Source organism: Leptonychotes weddellii, chromosome X, assembly GCF_054177405.1.
Source record: "Leptonychotes weddellii isolate Sample4059 chromosome X, ASM5417740v2, whole genome shotgun sequence".
Taxonomy (NCBI): domain Eukaryota; kingdom Metazoa; phylum Chordata; class Mammalia; order Carnivora; family Phocidae; genus Leptonychotes; species Leptonychotes weddellii.
Window position 1 is genome coordinate 93,188,798 of NC_138385.1, and position 27,191 is coordinate 93,215,988.

Genomic DNA, 27,191 nt, shown 5'->3' on the forward strand with positions numbered 1-27,191 from the left:
TGCCCCTGATGTGCTTTTTAACTTGATTTCACTTGTTAGAAATCATTTAGCGTTAAATATGTCAAACTCCTAATTCTTCAGTTAGAGGCAGTAGCGTGTCAACTAATTCCTTTTCCTGTATCTGTGAAAGAGAACAACTTTTCCATTAGTCGTTTGCCAAATACATTTGCTACTAATTATTATTTAAATCTTTAAGGCGAAGAAGAAAAGAGCTATGTTTATAAAAGGGTCCTTTTGCAGATATGATTTTGTGTATACAGAGAGTATCATTATACACTCCAGGGATTATCTTCAAATAATTATTGACTGAAAAAAATTCCTAGATTTACTTTGGTCCAGATAATACTAACTTTGTACATTTTTTGAATATCAGTTCTGTTTGAAAGCTCATACATGAAAGTGTTAAGTTACAAAGTAGTGATAAGAGAATATGGATCAGAAATGGTGATCAAGGCAGTAATTGTAACTGCAGATTATTTGGTATAAAAAACAGATAATTAAGAGACCAGAAGAGTAAGTAAATATTGCTTATTTAGTGGCAATGGAATTTAAAATGAAAAGAATGGGATAACTAAAACATGGAGTAGGGAACAAATAGTAATAATAATAATAAAGACTAATTTGGGGCAAGTTTAAAAAAGATATAATTAAATACTGTGAAATAATATGGCAGAAGAATGGGAGGTGGGTTAAAGCATTCTTAGACCTTTATCACCTTATCACGTTAAGAAGGGGAGAGGTATTATATATTTAAATCAAGAATTTATATGTAACGCTTGAACATGAAGGGAATATATAACTTTTTAAAAAAAATTTTTCGTAAGCATAACTTTTTTTTACAGTATTAGTTTCTGGTGTACAGTACAGTGATACAGCACTTCTATACATCACCTGGTGCTCACCATGACAAGTGCACTCCCTAATCCCCATCACATATTTCACCCTCCTCCTACCCAGGAATATATGACTTTTAAAACAGTGGAGGAATAAAGAAGATTTGATCACTGCAAGAGAAGGAAGGAAAAGAGTGCTTAGGGAGAGAGAGAAGTTTAAAAAAAAAATAAGCAAAGGACAAAGCAAGATGCAAATAAGTCCAATTAGTAATCACAATAAATGGAAATGCTTAAATTAGCCAGGTAATAGAAATTATTAAAAATTTTTTTTAAATGTGGTTTTTATAAATTTTATTTATTTGAGAGAGAGAGCTTGTGCACAAGTGGGGGTGAGGGGCACAGGGAGGGGGAGAAGCTGACTCACCACTAAGCAGGGAGCCAGACATGGGGCTCCATCCCAGGACCCTGAGATCATGACCTGAGCCGAAGGCAGATGCTTGACCAACTGAGCCACCCAGGCGCCCCAAGATATATGTGGTTTATAAAAGACACAACCTGGGCCACCAGAGTGGCTCAGTCGGTTAAGTGGTTGACTCTTGGTTTCAGCTCAGGTCATGATCTCTGGGTCATGAAATTGAGCCTGATGCAGGGCTCAATCTTTTTTTTAAGCGAGAGATACAACCTTAAGATATTCAGAAGTTGAAAGTAGTTTATTTTTTTTTTAAGATTTAATTTATTTATTTAGAGAGCAAGAAAGAGAGAGAGTGAGCAAGCAGGGGTAGGGGCAGAGGGAGAGGGAGAGAATCCCAGACAGACTCCCCACTGAGCATGGAGCTTATGGTGGGGCTCCATCTCACCACCCTGAGATCATGACCTGAGCTGAAATCAAGAGTCCGATGCTTAACTGACTGAGCCACCCAGCTGCCCCCAAAGGTTGAAAGTAGTTTAGTTAGACAAGATATATAGGCAGATGCTAAACAAGAAGAAACTGGTGTGCATACTAATGTCAAACAGTAGATCTTGAAATTTTTAAAAATTTCATTATTAAGGATAAAAAATATTACTAAATGATAAAAGGATAATTCAAGAAAATAAAGCAATTTTAAATCAGAATACAACTCTGATTGATATGAAGCAAAACTTGACCTAACTGTAGAAGTTAACAAATCCGTAATCATACTAAGAACTTTTATACTCCCCTAAGATACTAATAGGTCAAGCAGAGAAATAATTAGGACATAGAAAATTTGAGCACCATAAGAAACAAAATCAAGTGTACATATGTAGAACTCTGCACCCCACCAATAGAAAATACATATTTGTTTCAACCTTGCAAAGTTTTTCAAAAATTGATGACAAATTAGGGTATAAAGAAAGTCTCAAAAATACTGAAAAATCAACTTTATGAACACCGGAGTTTTTGCCAAAATGCAAGAAAGTTAGCAATAACAAACAGCTGCTAAATCTCCAAGTATGTTTGGAATCTTACTAAGCCCACTTCTAAATATATCTAAATAGATCATGGATATATGTGTCATGGGTGTGTGTGTATCTCTAAGAAGAAATTATAATGGAAATTATGAAATATCTAAAACTGAATGACAACAGAAGCATTCCAAATACAAATGAGATACAGCTAAAGTGGGATTTGAAATTTATATTCTGAAATAAATATTAGAAAAGAAGAAAGATTTGAAAATTAATGAATTCATTGAGAAAAGGATAACAGTACAGCCAAGAAAACAGAAGAAAGGAAATAATACAGGAGCAAAAATCAGTGTAAGATAACACAATAAGGATTGACAAAACCAAAAGCTGTTTTTGATTTTTTTTTTTAAAGATTTTATTTATGTATTAGAGCGTGAGCATGAGCAGGGGGAGGGGCAGAGGGAGAAGCAGACTCCCTGCTGAGCAGGGAGCCCGAGGTGGGGCTCGATCCCAGGACTCCGGGGTCATGACCCAAGCCAAAGGCAGTTGACCAACTGACTGAGCCACCCAGGTACCCCAAAAGCTGTTTTTTAGAAAAGACTAACAAATAGGCAAACTTCTGGCAGGGTTGATGGGAGCCGGGGAAGAGGGACAAATAAACAATATTAGGAGAAAATGGAAAAATAGTATCAGTACTTTTTGGCAGTACATTTGGAAATGTTAAATGGACAGTTTTCTAGATTAATGTTAGCCATGTTAAGAAAAAATTAAATCCTAATTCGACCTGTAACTATTAAAGAAATGGATTGAGTCACAAAAAAAATCCTAATCCAAGGTGGGTTTACAGACAAGGACCAAGGAACATTCAGAGGTTTATTTATTCATTCATCTTCGAAGGTGAAGGAATTTGGCTTTTATTCTGAGTGGGAAGGGAAGCCATGAGAGGGTTTTGAGCAAGTGAGTGACATCTGAATAATGTTGGAAAAGAATCACTCCATCAGCTGCATAGAATATTGTCTGTAAAGCAGACACGAAGGAAAGCAGGGTGACTGATTAGGAAGCTTCAGCAGCTGGAGCATGATGGCTCAGACAAGGGTGGTGGCAGTGGAGACCGCTGCGAGTGGTGGAATTTGGGGGAAATTTTATAGAGACAACAGGATTTACTGGTGGATTGGGCATAAGGGGTGTGGAAAAAAGAGAAGTCAAGAATGACTCCAGGGTTTTGGCTTGAGCAGCCGGTATGATGGAATTGCCATTTGTGAGATGGGGAAAATTGTGGAGGAGCAAATTTGGGGAGAAAGAGAAGGAGTTTTTATTAAGTTTGAGTTGCCCATGAGGCATCCAAGTAGAAATGGCAAGTAGGCAATTGAATATATGAGTCTTGAAGAAAGGGAGAGGTCTGAGCTGGAGAGAAAAATCTGGGAGTTATATTGGTATATATGTGGTGTTTAAAAGGTCATGAGGCTGGATGAGATCACAGGAGTGAGCATAGACAGAGAAAAGATGATGTTCGAAGAGTGCTTTGATGCTCCACTCAAGTGGAGTTTACCCAGGAATACAAGGAAATTTACTATAAGAAAATCTAATGCAGTTTACTACATTAATAAATTAAAGGAGAAAATCGTGTGGTCATCTCAATTGGTGTAGAAAAGCATTTGATAAAATTCAGCATCTAGAATGATTTTTTAAATACACCTCTTGGGCTCCTGGGTGGCTCGGTTGGTTAAGCGACTGCCTTCGGCTCAGGTCATGATCCTGGAGTCCCGGGATCGAGTCCCGCATCGGGCTCCCTGCTCGGCAGGGAGCCTGCTTCTCCCTCTGACCCTCCCCCCTCTCATGTGCTCTCTCTCTCTCATTCTCTCTGTCTCAAATAAATAAATAAATTAAAAAAATCTTAAATACACCTCTTAAGGTATTCTAGGGAGTTGTATTATCCTGATAAAAGATAATGTTTTAAAAAACATTCTAGGGAGTTGTATTATCCCGATAAAAGATAATGTTTTAAAAAATCTACAAATGTGGGTTCCTGGGTGGTGCAGTTGGTTTAGCATTCAACTCTTGGTTTTGGCTCAGGTCATGATCTCAGAGTTGTGAGATCGAGCCCCTTGTCAGGTTCTACGCTCAGCCTGGGGTCTGCTTGGGACTCTCTCTCCCTCCCTCAGTCCCTCCCTGCCTCTCTCTCTCTCTCTCTCAAATCAATAAATCTTTAAAAAAAAATTTACAAACCTAACTAATGTATTGACAAAAGATCAGAAACAATATCTTTAAAGTCAGGGACCTCAAGGGTCACGACTATCACTCCTATGCTGCATTGTAACTGTGACCCGCATAAAAGACCTAAAAAAAAAATGAGCCGGATAGAGATGATATTTGCAGATATAAATACCACAGAAAACCCAAAACTACTGGAACTAGGTTCTCAGTTTTTAGAGTAAGTTTTGGGGTGATTAATAAATAACAAATACAGAAGCTTAATCCTGAGAGTCTTTGGAGAACCGGCCACTTATAGTTGATTGGATTTAAGTTTCAATTTTCCTTGAGCTTGTTTCTATTTGATTAGATAGCAGGTGACATCATTGTTTAGCTTCTGGGTTTATAAATATTCTCTCTTCATTACTTCTCTTAATAGCAAAGAGAAGTGCCAGGATAACCAAAAAATATTTTCAGTCCAAGTGTCCTCCTTCATTGTTTCCCTTTAATTAAGTTACTCCCTTTCTCATTTATATTAATTTTATATATTTCTATGATTGTGTTCTACAATATAAACAAGCAGTTCACAGAAGAGGAAATGAATAAACATGTAAAATGATGGCTTAACCTCACTAGTAACCCGAGAAAGTAAAGTAGATCAAAACAATAAATTCAGACTGACAGTTGGGGAACAGTTTCAAAGCATAATTCTAAGTGTTGACAAGGTTGTAGAAAAGGGGCAAATCTCAAACTATTCATGGGAAGAGGTATTAGTTAAGATAGGCTAACTGCTGTAACGAAGTCCAAAATTCCATTGAATAAACACAGAAGTTTATTTCTCACTCCCGACAGCAGCCGGGTGTGGGTCCAGGTCAGTAAGGGTGTCATTTAGAGATCTGGGCTACCAGTGCAGCTCCGAAGGTCACCCTGGATGTGATGGGTACTTCACTTTCATTCACATTCCTTTGGCTAGAACTCAAACACATGGTCACATCTAACTGCAAGGGAGGATGGGAAATGTAGTATAGCTGAAGGCCTGAGAAGAAAAGGAAATTCAGATAGTGATTAGTTAGTAGTCTATGCCATAGAATGTAAGTTATAGACTGTTAACTGGTACAGTCACCTTGGAAAACAGTTGGGAGATATTGGTGAAATTGAAGCTATGCGTACCGTATGACCCAGGAGGTCCCTATGTAGTTATATATACATAATGATGTGCTCTTACCCATTACCCAAGGAGACATGTACGAGGACATTTGTTGAAGCATTGTTTGTAAAAGAGAAAAATTAGAAACAATCTAAATGTTCATCACTTTGGGAATGGACAAATAGAGATCTAGCCACACGATAGAATACTAGATAGCAGTTAAAATGAGTGACCTAGACTTACATGTATCAAATTGGATAGCACTCAGAAATTTAAAGTTGAGTGCAAACAGGTTATAGAACAATAAGTACAGTATGCTATTAAGTGTGTAGAACTTTAAAAACACCCCAAATAATATTCTTCCTTGCTTAGGGACACATACTTGTAAGAATTTCTAACACGTGGACAGGAAAAATACACTCCAGCTTTGAAGTAGTGTAGCAGTTCTCGGGAGTGAGGTCCCCAGATCCCTTAGGATCCCTGAGCCCTTTTAAAAGGACTGAGAGATGGTTGTCTGCTCTGTGTGTTGACTGGAGAAAGCAAGCACTGAATGGATGACATTTTTTCCTTCCTGATAACAATTCAGTGCCCTGCCTTTTGCCACCTCCTACTTCAACTCTTTCGGGTGCCAGGAGGAGGGCTTTTGCTGTGCCCTTTTCAGGACTGCTTTTAAATATTTTAGTGCCAGATAGAAACATTTGAGTAATTGAATGAAAAAGTCCTTGAATCTTCTTACAAATAGAGGACTATAATAATGCATACAAGGGAGAAATTTAGAATTGTTTCAAGTTTTGCAGGGATCCAAGAGATCATCTAGTTAGATCACCTCGTTTCCTTTTACAGCTAAAGAATTCAGCCAAGAGAGTTGAGGGGATCTTTTTCAAGGTCATCCTTCTGGTGAGCTGACAGCCCTGTGATAAACACTGTATTGTTGGAAACAGGCCAGAGGAATGGAGAGAAATACTTTAGATACACCAGATTGCTGTGAACACCAAATAAATTTATATTTTTGTCTGTTAAAATAGTGAAACTTTAATAAGCCCTTTCTTTAAATACTGTGAGGCAGATGTGATATTTATTTCACTCTATTAGTAAAAGTCACAGAGTGAAATAAATATCACATCTGCCTCACAGTGGGTAGGGAGAACATAATTTATGTTCATAACATACACGTAGAGTAGTGGTTCTTAATCAAATGAGTTACAGACCCATTTGAGAATTTGATGAAAGCTGAATGTTTATTGTCCACTGAGAAAAATGCTCACACAGACATTCCAGGAGTCTCATGGGTCTCCACCTCCCTACCCCCACACCCCAAAGCCCATCGGTGGACTCTTAGTAGATCCTCTAGCAGGAGTCCAGATTCGGAGTGACGTGTGGTCCTTCGGTGCTCTGACCCTGAACCTAATAGAGTAAAAGTCAGTCTTAGAGTTGAAAATAAGTAGTGAGGCCCACAGCTCTCCTGTTTGGGGGAGATGTTACTGGCACAGCAGCCAGTAATCCCTTGACACCCCCGACTTGAGGTGTTGGCCAGGAGGATCCTAGCAACCGCACTGAGTTTATGTTCTGTCGGTTTTCACAGCACCAGGCTAAGGACTAACATTTCAGTAATCCCCCACCTTGCAACAGGGATTGGTGAGGGAGGCAAAGAAATAAAATGTCTTAAGACAGTGGTGAAGTCATTTGTATGTTTGATGGTTAGCTAAGGGGCCCACATAGTTTCTGGAAGTCTCGAAAGTTTTAAGGTGAGCACTGGGATCTGGGATAAAGCTGGAACACAGCTTGATTGAAGTGAATGCCTGCAGTACGTGGCTCCTGACCCACTTTATTTCCCTGGAAGCCATCCTTCAGTCATATGGGATGGTGCAAATGCCTAGGCCCAGGGCACCTTGTAATTTGTGAGTTATTTGTAAATCCAGAGAGGGGAGATCGGGTAAGCAGGAGTTTAGCAAAAGACATCATTTGAAAGTGAAAGTTGCACACCTGTGATCTCCTTAGGTGAAAAGTGTAAGGCCGCTGCATGTTGGAGCTTAAGTCTTCAACATTATTCTCTGAATGCCCAAGGTTTACATATCAAATTATACAAAACCTATCTTTTAAACTAATGGAGAAAGAAAGTGTTACTCACACAGCCCCTAGTCTCAATTACAGATATAATCATTTTATTTTTTTTAATATTTAAAAAAAATTTTTTGTTTTAAGTAGGTTCCACGCCTGTTGTGGAGCTTGAACTCAAGACTGGGAGATTAAGAGTAGCATGCTCTACTGACTGAGCCAGCCAGGCACCCCAGGTGTCATCATTTTAAAACAAAGGCTATTGGAATTCCCACTGTAAAAAAACATCTCAAGGGTGCGTGGGTGGCTCAGTCAGTTAAGCGTCTGCCTTTGGCTCAGGTCATGATCCCAGGGTCCTGGGTTCGAGTCCTGTGTTGGGCTCCTGCTCAGCGGGGAGTCTGCTACTCCCTCTGTGCTCTCTCAAATAAATAAATAAAATCTTTAAAAAATCTCAAGTCCAAGGCATTGCCCTTCCCTGTCCCCTTTAATATTTTAAGTGGTAGCTGCTAGAATAAAATTTCAGCACAACAAATGAATTTAACCAGTTTTTGGAGTTTTTATAATAGAATTTTCCACTTTGTTTTTTGTTTTACCAACAGGGTGGTAGAGGGGGTTGATGGTGAGTAATCCTCTATTTTCAACATTTGTCCTAGTCTCTTCTAGGTATTTCATTTGAATGATTTACTTGTACTTTTCTCCCTTGGAGCTGAGCAATGCAATGATGAGTACTTAGCCATTCTTAATCTAAAGGAAAAAGGACTGAGAGTAAGGGTCAGCTGGAGGCCTCTGAACTCTGTCTCCTGGACTGTAGGAGAAAGGAAGCTGTGGGAAGCCTCACAGAGGAGCAAGCGTGTGGAGAGGCATTTGCCACGAAGGCATTGCGGGCGCCCAGGCTCCGAAGTGCGAGAGCAGAGCCTGTGCATGAAACTTGAATTCAGGTTTTGGGGCAGGGGCTAAGGAGGGTGTGTGTGTCAGGTGATGAGGCTGGATGTGAGAGGAAGAGCCTTGTATGGCAATCTAAGAGACTCAGGTTCTGTTTTATAGGATTGAAGAATTCTGAAACAGTGAAGTCTTGAGATTCTAGTTCTTTCTGCGACCTTCCTTTGTGGAGGATGGATTGAAAGGAACCAGTATTTTTTTTTTTTAAAGATTTTATTTATTTATTTGACAGAGAGACAGATCATGAACAGGGGGAGGAGGCAGGAGGAGACGGAGAAGCAGACTCCCCACTGAGCAGAAAGCCCCATGTGGGGCTTGATCCCAGGACCCTGAATCTCACAACCATAACACTGAGCAAAAACCAGACATAAAAGAATATAGTTGTGATTTATATTAAGAAATATATATATTTTGGGCACTTGGGCGGCTCAGTCAGTTAAGCGTCTGCCTTTGGCTCAGGTCATGATCCGGGGTCCTGGGATCGAGTCCTGCATCAGGCCCCCTGCTCAGTGGGGAGTCTGCTTCTCCCTCTCCCTCTGCTTCTCCCCCCTTGCTTGTGCGCTTGCTTGCTCTCTGCCCACCTCCTCCTCTCCCCCAAACAAATAAATAAATCTTTAAAAAACAAAAACAAAAAACCGTGCAATCAATGTTGTACAGTTGAAATTTCTTGTACCTAAGTGTTGGGACCACATATGGCAGGGCCACGGGGTAGCTGCTGGGGTTGGGGAGGAGGGGGTGATTTGGAAAAGAGAGAAAAGTTCTGTTTTAAAGATGTGTTGGGGCCCTGGGGGTGGGAATGTATGTGTGAAGGGAACTGAGTCAACTCAAATGTGTGGGAGTGTTGGCTAATAAAATCAGTTCAGCAAACATTTATTAAACATATAAGCCCAATAAATAAATTCTTGTTTAATTCTGTCTAGTTTGTTTTGACCTACTGTCCAAGTCTGTAAGCATTCTGCTGTTCCAATATTGGCTTAGCATCTACTTTGCAGCTCTTACCTGCCTCTCCTGTTCCCCACACACACCCTCTAAGGAGCAGTGAATATCACCATTTCAGTATCTCTGCTCTCTTCTGTTGTTGACATCTGCTCCATCTCCTGCTTGCTCTGAGAGTCATCTTTGTATTGCCACCAGCCAAGAAGATTGTGTAAGTGTTCTTTCTTGAGCTTGTATGAAGGCTTTAGCTTTTATTTTTTTCATTTTTCAGGTAGATAATTATAATGTTGAATATGTTTTTTAAACTACATACACACCACCCTAGGGAGTCATGTATACTGTTTTCTCTGGTCACCCTCTACCACTGTACCCCTTCCCCCACTGAAATTTACTGCCCTGACTTCTGCCTCCTTAACTTCACCTCTATCCTGTGAGGTTACTCTTCTTGGTTTTACCCATTTCCTCTCTGAGTCTAGCAATAAGCTATTTCTTATGCTTGAAAGAGCTCCCCTATTTTACCCACTTCTACTTTTAAAGCAAATATAAGGCTTTAGTTCCTGTTTGAATCATTACCAAGCTTCCTGCTATGCATACCTGAGTTGCTTCTTCAGTTTCCTAAAGAAAGACGGAACAGAAGGATGTGCATAATAATAAAACAAGCTTTCTTAAAAGGAAAATTACTTCCATTAGCTATGCATAATACAAATGTATATAAATAGATAATATCTACACTTTTAACTATCTTTGAAAAAGATATTTTAGACTATAAATCAGTAAAAATATAATCTTTGTTGTACATTTGTTCATTTATTTATCTAAGTAGACCAGGACCTTTAGTTAGAGTGGTGAACAAAAAAGACAGACTGCCCTTAGGGAGCTTAAAGCATAGGAACAATTCTTAAGATTGTTCCAGGAAGATATCCCATGTTCATGGATTGGAAGACAATATAACTGAGATGGCAATACTCTCCAAACTAATCTACAGGTTCGATGCAATCCTATCAAAGTCTCAGCTGCTTTTTTGCATAAATTGACAAGCTGATCCTAAAATTCATTTGGAAATGCAAGGGCTCCAGAATCTTGAAAAAGAAGAACAAAGTTGAAAGGCTCACACTTCCTGATTTCAAAACTTACTAGAAAGCTAACAGTAATGAAGACAGTGTGGTGCTGGCCTAAGGTTATAGACGTACAGATTAATGGAACAAAAGGGGATAGAATTGAGAGTTCAGAAATAAACCACATTTATGGTCAGGTGATTCTCTACGAGGGTGTCAAAACAGTTAAATGGAGAAAGAATACTCTTTTCAATAAATGGTACTGGGACAATTAGATATCCACATGCAAAGCAATGAAGGGACCCCTTCCTTGTATCATGTACAAAAATTAACACAAAATGGATCATAAACCTAAATGTAAGAGCTAAAACTATAAAACCCTTAGAAGAAAACGCAGGAATAGATCTTCCTGACTTTAGGGGAAGCAAAGACTTCTTAGTACAATAACAAGAGCACAAGTGACAAAAGAAAAAAAATAGATAAATTGGACTTCATGAAAAAATAGCTTTTGTGCTGCAAACCATACCATTAAAGTGAAAAGACAACCCACAGAACAGGAGAAAATTGCAAATCATGTATATGTTAAGAGACTTGATTCAAGAATACATAAAGAACTCTTAAAATTCAGTATTAAAAGATGAATAACAGTTTACAAATTGGCAAAGGATCTGAATAGACATTTCTCCAAAAGTGATATACGAATGACAAGCACAGGAAAAGATGCTCATATCACAAACTGTCAAGGAAATGCAAATCAAAACCACAATTGAGATACCATTTCACACCTACTAGGATAGATGCAATGAGAAAGATAATTTTTTTTATTATTATTAACATATAATGTATTTGTTTCAGGGGTACAGGTCTGTGATTCATCAGTCTTACACAATACACAGCGCTCACCACAACACATACCCTCCCCAATGTCCATCACCCAGTCACCCCATCCCCCCATCCCCCTCCCCTCCAGCAACCCTCAGTTTGTTTCCTGAGATTAAGAGTCTCTCTTATGGTTTGTCTCCCTCTCTGGTTTCATCTTGTTTCATTTAACAGACAAATTTTGACAAGGATACGGAGATATTGGAACCCTTGTACTTTGCCAGTGGAAATTTAAAGTGGTGTAGCCTCTTTGGAAAACAGTTTTGCAGTTCCTCAAAACATTACACTTAGAGTTGCCATACAGCCCAGAAATTCCACTCCTAGGTATATATCCAAGAGAACGGAAAACACATGTCCACACAAAAACTTATAAATGAATGTTCATAGCAGCATTATTTATAATATCCCCGAAGTGGAAACAACCAAAATGTTCATCAGCTAATGAGTGGGAACACAAAATGTACTATGTCTATACAATGGAATATTATTTGCAATAAGAAGGGATGAAGTACTAATACATCTACAACACTGACAGACCTTGAACACATTATGCTAATTGAAAGACTGGCATATAAAAGATCACATATGGTATGAGTACATTTATACAAAATGTCCAGAACAGGCATATCTATAGGGATAGAAAGTAGATTTAGTGGTTGCCTAGGCCTGGGGGATTGAGGGTTAGGGGCAGATGGGAAATGACTTTTAATGGGTAGGGTAGGGGGTTTCTTTTGGGAGTGATGAAAATATTCTAAAATTAACTCTGATGTTTCTGTTAGTATGTAACTATAGCAAAAACCACTGAATTGTACCCTTTAAATGGGTAAAGTGTATGTTATATGAATTATATCGCAGTAAAACTTTTTTAAAAAAATGTGCTAGAAATCACAATACATTTCCTTTTTTATATATTTAGTGTACAGTTCTGTGAATTTTAAAATGTGTAGGGTCATGTAACCATAACCATAATCAAGATACAAAGCAGTCCCTTCAACCCCTCAAAATCTCCCTCCTGCTACCCCTTTGTCACACCCTCTCCCCACCCCTAAGCCCTGGAAAACACTGATCAGTTCTCCATCACTGTAATTTTGTCTTTTGGAGAACGCCATGTAAGTGGAATCATGTGGTATGTAACCTCTGAGAGTGGCTTCTTTTACTTAGCATAAGGCCTGTGAGATTCATCCAAGTTGCTGTCTGTGTCAATAGTTTGTTCTTTTTCATTGCTGAGTAGTATTCATTATAAGGACATATCGTAGTGTGTTTATCCATTTGCCTATTGAAGGACATTTGAGTTTGCAGTTTTTATGGTAGTTAAGAATTGAGCTGCCTTAAACATGCATATAGAGTTCTCTATTTCTCTAGGGTAAATATTCAGGAGCAGGATTGCTGGGTTGTAGGATAAGTGTTCAAGTTTATTAGAAATTGTCAAACTGTTTTCTAGAGTGGCAGCACCGTTTTGCATTCCCACCAGCAACGTATGGGGATTCTAGTGGTTCTGCATCTCTGTCAACACTCCGTGTTGGCAGTATTTTTAATTTTAGCCATCTTAATAGGTATGTAGTGGTATCTCATAGTTGTCTTAATTTGCGTTTACTTAATAGCTAATGATGTTGAGCTTTTTATGTGCTTATTTGTCAATCACATCCTCTTTGGTAAAGTGTCAAAGTTTTCTTGTTTGTTTTTACCAATTTTTAAATTAGGTTGTTTGTTTTGCTGTTGCATTTTGAGAGTTCTCCATATGTTCTGGATACAGTTCTCTTGTTGAGTATGCAACTCGCAAGTAGTTTCTCCTAGTCTGTAGCTTGTCTTTTTATCTCTTAACATTGTCCTTCACAGAGCAAAAGTTTTTACTTTTGCTAAAGTCCAGTTTATCAATTTTTCTTCTATGGATTGTGTTTTTAGTACCATAGCTAGTTCTGCCTGACCTTAGGTCATGAAGGTTTTTCTTCTATGTTTACTTATAAAAGTTTTATAAGTTTCCATCTAACATTTAGATCTGTGATTCCTTTTAAGTTAACTTTTGTATGAGGTGTGAGATTGAGATTCATATTCTTGCATATGGATGTCCAGTTGTTCCAACACTATTTCTTAAATTTTTTTCCATTATGTATTTTTCATTTTACTCATTACTTTTGGTATTTGCCTTGTTTTATAACCATGTTAACCATGTTAACAACTATTTTGACATCTGATGTTTACTGTTTACTCACCTAACATTTTTAAAAATACATCTTATTATTTTCCTTCTTTCCTTGATTGGCTGTAATATTTGAATATTTATTGACATACAATATTATATTAGTTTCAGGTGTACAGTATAATGATTCAACAATTATGTACATTATGAAATGCTCACCACAATAAGTGTAGTTACCATCTGATGCCATACAAGGTTTTTTTTTTACAATATTGCTGACTGTATTTCCCATGCTGTACTTTTCATCCCTATGACTTATTTTATAACTGGAAGTTTGTACCTCTTAATCCCCGCCACCTGTTTCACTCATCCTCCCACCCCCCTGCCCCTCTGGCAACCACCATTTTGTTCTCTGTATTTATGAATCTATTTCTGTTTGTGTTTTTTTAGATTCCACATATAAGTGAAATCATATGGTATTTGTCTTTCTTTCTCTGACTTGACTTAGCATAATACCCTCTAGGTCTATCCATGTTGTCACAAATGGCACAATATCATTCTTTTTTATGGATGAGTAGTATTCCATTGTACATGTATATACCTCATCTTCTTTATCCATTCACTTATGAGTGAACACTTGGATTGCTTCCGTGTCTTGGCTGTTGTAGGTAATGCTGCAGTAAACGTAGGAGTGCAGATATCTTTTTTAATAAGTTTTTCATTTTCTTTGGGTAAATACCCAGTAGTGGAATTACTGGATCATATGGTATTTCTATTTTTAATTTTTTGAGGACCCTCAATACTGTTTTCCACAGTGGCTGCACCAATTTACATTCCCACCAACAGTGCACAAGTGTTCCCTTTTCTCCATATCCTCCCCAACACTTGTTATTTCTTGTCTTTTTCATACTAGCCATTCTAACAGGAGTAAGGTGATCTCACTGTGGTTTTGATTTGCATTTCCCTGGTGATTAGTGGTGTTGAGCATCTTTTCATGTGTCTGTTGGCCATTTGTATGTCTTCTTTGGAAAAATGTCTATTCAGATCTTCTGCCCATTTTAAAATCAGATAGTTTGTTTTTTGTTATTGAGTTGTATAAGTTCTTTATATATTTTGGATATAAACTCCTTATTGGATATATTATTTGCAGATATCTTCTCCCATTCACTAGGTCACCTTTTCATTTTATTGATGATTTTCTTCACTGTTCAAAAGCTTTTTATTTTGGTGTAGTCCCAATAGTTTATTTTTGCTTTTGTTTCCCTTGCCTAAGGAGACCTATCCATAAACATGTTGCTAAGGTCAGTGTCCATGTAATTACAGCCTATATTTTATTTTAGGAGTTTTATGGTTTCAGGTCTTGTGTGTAAGTCTTTAATCTGTTTCAAGCTAGTTTTTGTGTATGGTGTAAAAAAGTGGCCCACTTTCATTCTTTTGCATGTAGCTGTCCAATTTTCCCAACAGCATTTATTGAAGAGACCGTCTTTCTGCATTGTATATTCTTGCCTCCTTTGTTGTAGATTAATTGACTATATAATCATGGGTTTATTTCTGGGCTCTCTATTCTGTTATACTGATGTGTCTGTTTTTGTGCCAGTACCATACTGTTTTCATTACTGTAGCTTTGTAGTATATCTTGAAATCTGGGGTTGTGATACCTCCAGCTTTGTGCTTCTTTCTCAAGTTTGCTTTGTCTCTTTGGGGTCTCTTGTGGTTCTATAGAAATTTTAGAATTTTTTGTTCTAGCTTTGTGAAAAATGCTATTTTTTTTTTTTTTAAAGATTTATTTGAGAGCAAGAGAGAGTGCGAGAGAGAGCGAGCACAAGTAGGGGAAGGGGCAGAGGGAGAGAATCTTCAAGCAGACTCCCTGCTGACCAGGGACCCCGACGTGAGGCTCAATCTCATGACCCATGAGATCGTGACCTGGGCCGGAACCAAGAGTCAGACGCTTAATTGACTGAGCCACCCAGGCGCCCCAAATGCTATTGGTATTTTGATAGGGATTGCATCGAATCTGTAGATTGCTTTGGTAGTATGGGCATTTTAACAATTAATTTAATTAACTTAATAATTCTTCCAATCCGTGAGTATGGTGTATCTTTCCATTTGTGTGATTCAGTTTTGGAAAGTTGTGTTTGAAGGAATTTATTAATTTCTTCTTGGTTACCCAATTTATTGGCATATAATTTTTCATAATATTCTCTTATTACCTTTTGTACTTCTGTGTTCCAACACCATTTATGAAAAGGCTGTCCTTCAGGGCACCTGGCTCTCTCAGTCAGTAGAACATGTGACTCTTGAACTCAGGGTTGTAAGTTTGAGCCCCATGTTGGGAGTAGAGATTATGTAAAAGTAAAATCTTTTTTTTTTTTTTTTTAAAGGCTATCCTTTCCCTGTTTGTTTTTAGACTTTTATCAAAAATCAATTTGTCGTATCTGTATGGATCTATTTTTAGACTCTCTATTCTAGCCACTATGTATGTATCCCTTAGCTTCTTATTAGGTACAGACACATTTAGGATTGTTATGTCTTGATGGTGAGCTGACCCTATCATTTTTATAACATTTCTCTGTATCCCTGATAATATTCTTTGCTGTGAAGTCTATTTTGTCTGATATCTCAATTCCTTTTTCCTTTTCCCCATCCTAAAGAGTAGGAATTTCATTTTATATAATACCTTTTTATAAGCCAAAAAGCAGAATGCAAGTGGTTCATTACCATATTAATCTCTGATCGCCTCAGATTCACTTATGCGTGGGCTGTGAGGGTGGGGATTCCAGCCTACCACGGCTAGCAGGTAAGGTCATCATAGCAGCATAATTGTTCACATAATAGTTTTTCACAATTATTCGCTTCTCATCCTTAGGGGAGGATTTCACATCTCTACATCGTTGAACTCAGAAATGGCAGTGAGACTTGCTTTCATGGATGAGATAGGAGAAGAATTAACGTGTCAGTTCTGGCTGGCAGCCTGAAGATGCAGCTCATGGTTTACTGTGTGTTTCTTCTCCTTTGCCACGAGCTGGGCAGTGTTGTGGGTATAGGCTGATCCAGTAGCCCGGTTCCTAGAGGAAGGACAACCCAGAGCAGAAGCACAGCCGACCAGGGATGGACACGAGGCGTGGAGGAGAAATGAATGTTCCTTGTTATATAAGCCACCAAGATTTTAGTGGTGTTTGTTACCACAGCACAGAAACCAAGCCCTGGGCCCAATTTATTCTAGGCCTTTCTCTCATAAACAGGAGCCGAAAAGGGCACTTTCTCTAAATTAGAAGTGAAGAAGTAGTGGAGAAGGTAAGCGCAGCTGACAAATGACTGAACCTGAATGACAAAATGCCCAGCTCTTGGCCCCTTGCCCTCAGTGAGCCACAATTTATGTTGAGCTCCTCTGTCTCAGGCCTCTTCTAGAGTTTAAGGATGTCACTGCCAGTTCCCTTGCAGCAGGGGTGCTGAGTCCTTTAGCTCAGGCCTGTGCCATCTCCTCTAAGACTGCACTGGGCCACTACCATTGACTCCTCATGGCTCTCCCGGTAGCTCCATTGTCTGCAATCGGCCCCATCCTCTTCCGTCATGGCCCCCCACCTGTCACCTCAGGAGAGTGGTAGTGGTGCTTCTTATTACAGAGATTTGTCACTAAGATTTATTTTTTCAAGTGACGTACATAGAGAGTTTAGCAGAATAAACAGAAAGGGAAGACTTACTTGAATGAGCAAAATTCAGGCCTTTGCCTTTCCCAGACCTGGGGGTGGAGAGGGTATAGAGTTGCCAGGGTTTTTGTCTCAAACATAACAATGGAATAAATATATTAACTAACAGTATTTACTGTAAAAATAAAAGAAGGCCTCAGGCTTTTTTTCCCCTAACAAAATTAATGATGGTTACATTAAGCTAACTTGTAGGTTTCTTCCCCTAACCACCGTCTCCATCTGATTTCCTAAAATAATTATATGAAAAAGTAATGTGAATGAAATCTGTTCAAATAGGTTGATAATATCTAGTTAGCAGTTACTGAGCACTAATTTGTGCTAGACATAGTCCAAAATGCTTGATTTGAATTTACTCCTATAATCCTCACAAACAACCCTATGAGGTCTAGGTACTGTTCTAATCCACATTAGGTAGACGGAGACACGGAAGTAATTTGCTCCAGGTCAGCTGGACGGTGGTAGAGCTTTTTACACAGGCAGTCCGTTTCCAGAACCTTTGCTCTTAAACACGATACACTGAAGGTTATGTGTGGGTATCCATAGAATTAAATTATATTTTTAAAAGATTGGAAAGCAGCATATGGTTAAAATGATCGTATCTGAGGCCACAGGCTTAGCCTGAATGGATCTACCCACTTGCCTCCTGCTGTCTGCAGTTTGCTTGTTTCTGTTTAGCTTGTAAAATTTGCATCTGCTGCGAAGGCCTTTTGCTCCCCCTCCACTTATATAGCTAATGCAAGTAAAAGACCGTAGAGCTCTAAGGAGATGTACCTGTTGGCTGGGTCACAGAATCCAGTGAGTGGGAGTGCAAGTGGTGCAGGATAAGCCCCCTGGGCAGGGGGAGGAGCATGCAAAGGCAAAACCACTGGCTTGGCCTTAGAGGAAGGGACAGCAGACCAGCCATCGCGACAGACTGTCTCCCAGTCTGTGCTCTTTTCAGTTGTTCTGAATTGCATCAAAATGGAAACTCCCACATCTTCCAGCACAACACATTCTTTTTTTTTTTTAAAGATTTTATTTATTTATTTGAGAGAGAGCACATGAGAGGGAGGAGGGTCAGAGGGAGAAGCAGGCTCCCCGCCAAGCAGGGAGCCCGTTGCGGGACTCGATCCAGGGACTCCAGGATCATGACCTGAGCCGAAGGCAGTCGCTTAACCAACTGAGCCACCCAGGCGCCGCAACACATTCTTTTTTATAGACTTTAAGAGAGAAGCAAGTCTTAGCGAGGGCTGCCGTAACAAATACCACAGACCAGGGGCTTAAACAGCAGAGATTTATTTCTCACAGTTCTGGAGGTTGGGAAGTCCGAGCTCAGGTGGCCAGCGTGGCCAGGTTCTGGTGAGGGCCCTCTTCCCGGTTGTAGACAGGCGGCTTCTTGTTGCAACCTCACAGGGCAGAGAGAGAGCAAGCTAGCATTCTGACCTCTTCATATAAGGACACTAGGTCCCCTTTGTGAGGGCTCTACCCTCATGACCTAATCGCCTCCCAAAGGCCCCACCCTCAAATAGCATCACAGTGGGAATTAGATTTCAGCGTATGAATATGGAGGAGACAGGGGTGTCCTGGTGGCTCAATTGTTTAAGTGTCCGACACTTGATCTCAGCTCAGATCTTGATCTCAGAGTTGTGACTTCACGCCCCGCACTGGGCTCCACACGTGGAGCCTACTTAAAAAAAATAAAAAATAAAATAAAATGAATATGGGGACACACAAACATTCAGTCCATAACAGTAAGTATTCCTTTCACTGAGTGCAGTAGCACGCCAAGTTAACATGGTTTGGGTATGGAGTTGTGAATGTGGGGATCTCCAAAATACCTAGACTGTGTCTCTGTAGTGGAACGAGGGGTTCAGGCATTCTAGCTCTGGGTGGGGATAAACTAATCCAATTAAACAGTTAAGCCCGAACTGAAGAATCAAAGAAGTAACTTTCAGTTAACAGGACAGTGACATTTCATAATCCAAACCACACTTGGCACTATGTGTAAGCGGTCACTGCTGTGTCATTGGAAGGTTGTTTGTCTCAGTGGACTCACGGTTGATGGGTACGCCAGGAAGGGGCTGATTTCTTTCCCTGGATCTCCTGATGAGTTGCTGTCCTGGGATTAGTCAACTGGCCTCAGAACAGTTCCAGTTGTTGGTGCATAGTGATTTTCTTAAAAACACCAGTCGTCCACTGTTGGAATAAGACGCTCAGTCATTTCTAGACTTCAGTTCTAGACTTTAAAATGATTGATTTGTAATTCTTGGCTATGGAACAGTGTCAAAATACAGAATGCTATTGCCCCCGAGGGCAGCATCAGTTGAGTTTTAGATGTTTTTGAAGAGGGCATAGGTTAGTTAAAGGAGAAAGTCAAATATTTAATGCCTTATGTGGGACCATTTGAAACTATGCCAATGTTTTTTTTACCTAATATCCATGGCAGTATCACTTTGAAAGGACCCAACTTTTTTCATGAGCCTTCTTGTGAATAATTAAGAACGCTTTTGATTAATTTTGTTTAAGCTGGCAAGGCTCTGTATTTTATTAGATGTTTTTTATTAGGTACATATTTCTTTGCGTATTTCCAGGAAAAGTCAACAAGGCTTTATCTTTATGTGACTCTCTTTCTACCTTACCCATGTTATTTCTAGGCACAGATTTTATTAGCACTGGCTTTTAAGAAAAATAGCTTTACTGGGATATAATTTACTTATATAATTCATCTATTTAAAGTAAACAATGTAATGATTGTTAATATATTCACAGAGTTGTGCATCATCAACACAATCAATTTTGGAACAATTAGATCACCCCCAGAAAGGAAGAAACCTGTTAACAGTCACTCACTCCCCACTTCCTCCCATCCTCCCCCCAACCCCAGCCCTAGACAACCACTAATCTACTTTCTGTCTCTACAGGTTTGCCTATTCCAGACATTTCTTATAAATGGAATCATGCAATGTGCGGTCCTCTGTGACCAGCTTTTTTTACTCAGCATAGTGTTTGCAAGGCTCACGCGTGCTGTAGCATATATTAGTACTTCTTTCCTTTTTATTGCCGAATAATACTTCGTTGTTTGTATAGACCACATTTTTTTTTTTTTAAAGATTTTATTTATTTATTTGACAGAGAGAGACACAGCGAGAGAAGGAACACAAGCAGGGGGCGTGGGAGAGGGAGAAGCAGGCTTCCCACCGAGCAGGGAGCCCCATGCGGGGCTCAATCCCAGGACCCTGGGATCATGACCTGAGCCGAAGGCGGACGCTTAACGACTGAGCCACCCAGGCGCCCCTGTACAGACCACATTTTGTTCATTCATCAATTGATGGGCATTTGGGTTGTTTCCACTTTGGAGTTATTATGAATAATGCTGTTACGAATATTGTGTATACTTTTTTGGTGTGAAGATCTGGCTTTTTAGTGACTCAGCTGCCCTTTTAAATATCACAGCTAAATAGGACCCCCGATGTCCTCTTGCTTAGTGCCTCCTTTTTAGGCACATGAAGTGTCTGGATCACAGACAAGGCAGTGGAGGCCCAGTTAGGGTAGGCAGCTTCCCTGGGCGCGTAGAGCTAGACTGGTGGAGTGGGACCCTGGATCCGGGTCTCTCGCTCCCAGGTTCAGCGCTTCACCAACTGGTGTGGAAACATGAAGGCAGAAGAAGACCTAAAGCCTTCAGTGCACAGATTTGTAAAAGTCTTGTAGGCTTTTTCTGTTTGCTGTTTCTTCTGTTTGTCACAATAGTACGATCTGATTTGAAAGCAAAAGAACAAGAACATCAGAGTTAGAAGGTTCCTTAGAGACTTTCTAGTCTAATATTTCCTTTATACAGATGAAGAAACCAAAGCCCAGAAATGCTGTTGGGGGCAGAGCAGGGACTAGAACTCCGATTTCTACTTTTCACCCCAGCCCTCCTTGTGCCCCCTAAGGGTGAGCATTCATTTGTCAAGAGCTGGGTGAGGGTTGTACTGAGTCATTTTGTGTTTCTTCTCTAATAGAATCCCGTCACAGGGCTGCTGTCGGCCAGTCACGAGCAGAAGGATGCCTGGGTGCGGGATAACATCTACAGCATTCTGGCCGTGTGGGGCCTGGGCATGGCCTACCGCAAGAATGCTGACCGTGATGAGGACAAGGCCAAAGCCTACGAGTTGGAGCAGGTAATGTTGACTGGCAGCCATGTCTTGGCTGCTCAGCGCCTTTTCCTTAAACTGAGAAGCCTGGAAGCAGCTGTGCAGAACAGTTTGGTGTAGGCATCGCCTCCATTTCTGCTATAGAGTATTTTAGGGAGGTGCTTAGGTGGTCTCCTTGATCGTTCTCTTTGAGCTTTTTTTCCCTCCTTAAAAAAACAACCCAAATCACACTATTCTGAAAAGGAAAAGAAAGCATCCAAATTTCTGACTAGCTACATTTCTCTCACACATGCTCTGTCAATTTTATATATACTTATATACAAAATGTCATTATAAACTAATCGATTGTTTTTAAAGAGTCAGCACACCAGAAATATACATTCCGAAGTGTAATAGTCTGAAGTAGTCAGGTTGAAAGGGTATTTATCCAAACAGTATTGCTATTTCTTAAAACATTTTTGGTATTTCCCTTAGAAATTCCTTTTTAGTCTGAACCATTCCAAAGCAGTCTTATGAATTTATAGTCAGTCACCCTTTCATTTTGAATCACATTGGTGTTGTCCAGTATTCATGCCTATGTTACCGTATGGCACAATGAAGTCTTTTTATTGATTTCCAAATTCAGAAACCAACACAGTCAGCGAAGCAAAGATTGGCCATCATTGAGTATGTAAGAAAATAATCTGCCCTTGAGCACAGGAGGTATTTTCAGAGTATTTTGAGTGATAACGTTGAAGTAGGGAGCATTGGCAAAGAACAGCGTAGTTCTCTTAGCATGAGAGCCTTTGGGATTTATGTTTGATTCGTATGTTCCTTACTGGCTCTCCCAGCCAGTGGATTATCAGGTTCAGGGAGAGTTCTTATAGCCCAATCAGTGTGTTACAGCAACCAAAGTGGGCAGGAGTGACAGACAGCCTTGATGGCCATAGCGAAACTAGCAGAGGAAGCCGGTCTGTGGGAGCAAGGGAAGGACAGTTTGGATTTGACGAGACACGCTGAGTGTAAGGTGATAAAATCACCAAGTCTTGGAGGTAAGGCAAGAGGTCGTTTTAAAATATGCCTACAGCAAGCACTGCACGCTCCTCCAAGAAGTTGGATGGTTATTACGTAAGTGACTCATTCTTTAGCAGTATAATAATTTAATGTGGATGTTCATCAAACTTCCCATCCCCCTTTGAGACAAAATCGAAGTAAAGCTTGCCTGGCTACACACACGTGTGCCTGCACACACCCCGTACCTCAGCTCTGTCAGCGTTTTCTGACGCAGGCTACAGTCGACTAGATGTGCTGCGCTATGACTGACAGTAGTGAGGCACGAACAGGCCACACTGTTGTGTTGAGTGTGGTTAATAACTAAAGAGAGACCTTTCCCTTGATTATGGAGGACAACACAGGATCTTCCCGTGATCCTCCGTAGGGCTGCCATTGCCTTTGGGGTGTACAGTTATTCATTGCGTGAGACTGTCACGCGCATCGCAGGACCCTTAGGCTCCCTGGGCCCTACTCACTGAATGCCGGTAAGCCCCACCTTCATCATGGTGACAATAAAAATGCCTCCAGCCCCACATTTCCAGATGTTCCTCCACCCCTAGGGGATGGGAAGTCACCCCCAGTTGGGAAGCACCGTGCTTCTTCATAATGGAAAATAACTTTGTTTGAGGGGAAGTCAGTGGACAAATATTTGTGCTGTAGACTGTAGGAAATGTTAGTTATACCTTATTATGAGGTTACATTTTCTGCCTCAAAAGAGTTTATGTCCTAAAGTGAGATTGTATTCTAGAATCCTAGGATTTTAGAGGCAGAAGGATCTGAAGGATGATTCATTGCAGATTTTTCTCTGGTAATTAACTTTCATGGCCTTTCACTCTATTCTTCCCCTGCAGACCATGTACATTCTACAAGACAATGGTCCTTCTTTCAGCCGGGCTACTTCGACCCACAGAATATCCCATTCTGTAGCCACTTGTGAATTAGTTTTATATGGTTTTTAATAGGATGGATTAAGACCAGTCTTTTGATGGGTCTGAATTTCAGAGGAAGTGGGAGGCAATATAACGTATTGACTAAGAGCTCAAACTCTGGAGTCAGATCCCTGGGTGTGGGCTCTGTCCTTGCTCCACCCCCTGCCCGCGGGGAGACTTTAGCAATGTTGCCTCATCTCTCTCAGCCTCAGGTTTCTTATCTATAAAGTAGGCTAATAATAACATGTGCCTCATAAGGTTGTTGCAAGAATTAGAATCCAATCCAGGTCAAGGGTTTCGTACAGTGCCTGGACAGAAGGTCTGATTATCATAGTACTATTGTTATTATTCATAAGGATAATAGTTGGTTGCAATACATACTATTAAGAAACCTTGGCAGCTACTTGCATTTTGTAAGAACTTTACTCAATAGCCCTGTGATGGTGTCACAAATGGCTCTTTCGGCGAAGTAGCATTCCTTTGGGGCAAGCATGGCGAACTTAATTCATCTTTGGCATAACAAAAAAAAAAAAGAAAGAAAGAATTGTGACATCAAAATTAATCCTCAGAGTACTAGGCTTATAAAAATTGTCTTGCTAAAATACCAGTGAGGAGTCACTGGATTTTAGAACTGAAGGTGCCATCTGGTCCAAGCCCTTTATTTGAGATAAATTACTGTATCAAGATTTTCTTTCTTTGTGATGGCGTGGCGATAATCTCAATAGTCAGAATGCTTGTATATGCTCAGGCTGTGCCTTCTCAGGGAGGTCTGTGGGCAGCCCTGGCTTACGGGCCATGTGGTGAGGAGGTGGTTTTCAAGGAGCAGGGAAGCTGGCCTTGTCACTGATCCCACTTTCTTTCCACAGAACGTGGTGAAACTGATGCGGGGTCTTCTCCAGTGCATGATGAGACAGGTAGGCAGAAAAAGACAAAAGTGTTTTCAGGTCATCTGAGTGGCATTTTGTCACTTTCATGGTGACAGCTAACATTCCTAAAGCGTTTTGAGCTTCTCAAGTGGAAGAGAAATTGAAAATACTTGGCTTACTTTGTCCTTTCAATTATCTTCAGTAATCTTATCATACTATAGAACCACAGACTCAAAGGACCCTGTTTCTCACAATCTCTTTTGAAGAGTTACTTGTGTAGAAGGAGAGCATGCCCTTTTTTTAAACGGGGATGAAATCATTGTTTTTAAAAGCCACTCTCGGACAGCCATGTAGTATTGTTTCTTCTGTTGAGTTTATATATATAGAGGGGTTTCTTTTCATTTGAGTTGAAATGCTTGAGTGTTTAAGACTTGACAGTACTGTCTACTGGCATTTCAGTGGGGGGGGGGTAAATAAAATAATTCATTGAGCTCGTACTATGCATAGAACCTCATTATGGGATCTGCACAGGTTCCAAAATGAATGATACTGTCCCCACCCTTCAGCAGCATGTGCCTGGTTACTCTTCAAAGCCCTAGTTCCTCTTTTCCTTTTGACATAAGGAAACAAGAAGCTGAAGTTTAAACAGGTCCTCTTTCTTCCCTCTCTCTCTCGCTGAGCGCCTACCATGCGTCACAGCTCCGGCTGGGCATATGCACACAAGGAAAACCCTTTGGCTTGACCCGTCGCCCTGTAGAGCTTGTTAAAATCCCCCTGGGCTGGGCCACATCTGGTGTGGACAGGGAGAATCCCCCACACAGCCCCTCCGTGTGGTGCCGCCTTCCATCTCTCTGGCTCCCAGACGTAGCGGCTAAGAGGTCTAAGAGCAAGAGATTGACCCTGGGTGTGGCCTCTGCTGGCTGTGAAGCCCTTAACCGTGTGGAGCCGGCTTGCTCTCTCCCGCAGGTGGATAAAGTGGAGAAGTTCAAGCACACTCAGAGTACCAAAGACAGCTTGCACGCCAAGTACAACACGGCCACCTGCAGCACTGTGGTGGGCGACGACCAGTGGGGCCACCTCCAGGTGGATGCCACCTCCCTCTTCCTCCTGTTCCTGGCCCAGATGACTGCCTCTGGTGAGCCAGGGCCCTTGGAGCCCATTGTACAGGGAGTGGCAATCCAGAAGGGAGCAGGGAGGGGCAGGCATTGATCCAAATTCCAAATAAGTTATTTCTGTAAAGAAAAAGCATGCATGTTTATAATACCACGTACATTGACTCAGTGACCTGCCAACAGCCAGCCTTCTGAGGACGTATAGGACAAAGGGCTGTCGAGCCAGCTCTGGTAGCATCTCTCTGGTTGATCCCAAAGCTGGCTTGGCCCCTTCACCTCTTCCTCTCACATCCCTCTTCTAGACACACCCTCATTCACCTGAATTATATTCAAACAACATAATTTCTAGAACTCGGCAGTCTGCCCAGAGTGGTCAGTCAGTCCATAGCCTCCATGCTGGGAGTGGGCCAAAAACTCCCTGACTGTGAGCATTGTTCCTCAGCCCAAGCTGTTGGCTTCCATGGCAGCTTGGGACACCAGGCCTCCTGAGCTCCAGACTGCAGCGTGTTTCTGCTAACAAATGGTCTCTCGGATGACACAGTCTGCTGCGACGGCCCCCGGGGGTTAGGTCATTTAGCTGCTGTGTCTCAGTGTTCTTATCCCCAGTCCAGTAAACTGACCTTCTGAGTTAGAGGCTTCCCATGAATTTCAGTCTGCAAATGTGAAACTCTAAAGATAGCAGAAATCAGTAAATAATATTGTTATAGCTTTGTGAATAAGCCAGGCATTTATAAAAAATACTTTTTGGTTATGAAAATTAAGATGAGCTCATTGTAAATAGTTTGGAAAATAGAACAAAATACAAAGAAAAAAATTCCACTGCCAATTTTCATTTGGATGTGTCTCCTCTAAGTCTTTTTTTTTTTTTTTTTCCAATTTAGGGTCATATTTTCATAAATAGTAGTCATTATTATATAGAATTATAACTTAAGCATTTTCCCCATGATCTTACAAGCTCTTCATAAATATAATTTTAGCGATTTTATCAATGAATATGCCATAATCAGACTCTTCCTTTATTCCTTTTTTTCTCCTAGTGTAACTGATGTTGCAATCCAACTTTTTTTTTTTTTTTTAAAGATTTATTTATTTGAGAGCGAGAGGTGGGGGGTGCGGGGCAGAGGGAGAGGGAGAGAGAATCCTCAAGCAGACTCCCTGCTGAGCATGGAGCCCGATGCGGGGCTCGACCCCGAGACCCTGAGGTCATGTCCCAAGCTGAGATCTAGAGTCGGCTGCTTAACTGACTGAGCCACCTAGGTGCCCCACAATACCAACTTTGACCCCATCGCTACTTGCTTCCTTCTGTTGGATAGACTTCAGAGGCTATTTATATATATTACCAAATTGTTTTCAGAACAGTTTACTAGTTAAACTCCCCCTATTGATGTAAGAGTTCATATCTTACCATACCCCTATCAGCTTAAAAAATCCATACTTTTCAAAATATGTATATTTGCCATAATCACCTAAACATTCGAGGGCCCAAGCAAAAATCCAGCTCTCTCTTTTTTTTTTTTAAGTTTTATTTATTTATTCATGAGAGTCAGAGAGAGAGAGGCAGAGGCAGAGGGAGAAGCAGGCTTCCCGCCTAGCAGGGAGCCTGATGCGGGACTCGATCCCAGGACCCTGGGATCATGACCTGAGCCGAAGGCAGACACTTAACCGTCAGAGCCACCCAAGCGCCCCCAAAAAATCCAGCTCTCTTGATCACCACCTACTTCAGCTAGTCAATGCCGCTCCCTGGGGAAGTCTGGGGAGCTCGCCATCCCACAAGGTCAAGGGCTGTCTCTTGAAGTTGGGGGCTCTATTTTACCTATCTGCCACAGGGGAAAGG

The 27,191-nt window shown here is 40.7% G+C and overlaps 1 protein-coding gene across 9 annotated transcripts in view; it reads left to right on the top strand.

The window, feature by feature from the left end:
* The window catches only part of PHKA2 (phosphorylase kinase regulatory subunit alpha 2), a 78,103-nt gene that overhangs the window by 3,786 nt on the left and 47,126 nt on the right, over positions 1–27,191 (top strand). For 7 of the 9 annotated variants that reach the window (XM_081809083.1, XM_081809090.1, XM_081809088.1 and 4 more), the window contains 3 exons: positions 21,287–21,445; positions 24,246–24,293; positions 25,212–25,380. In XM_081809083.1, coding sequence (XP_081665209.1) covers positions 21,287–21,445; positions 24,246–24,293; positions 25,212–25,380 — 376 coding nt within the window. Of the gene's footprint in view, positions 1–21,286; positions 21,446–24,245; positions 24,294–25,173; positions 25,381–27,191 lie in introns of those variants that run through there. The other 2 variants (XM_081809089.1, XM_081809091.1) reach the window with 2 other exon arrangements.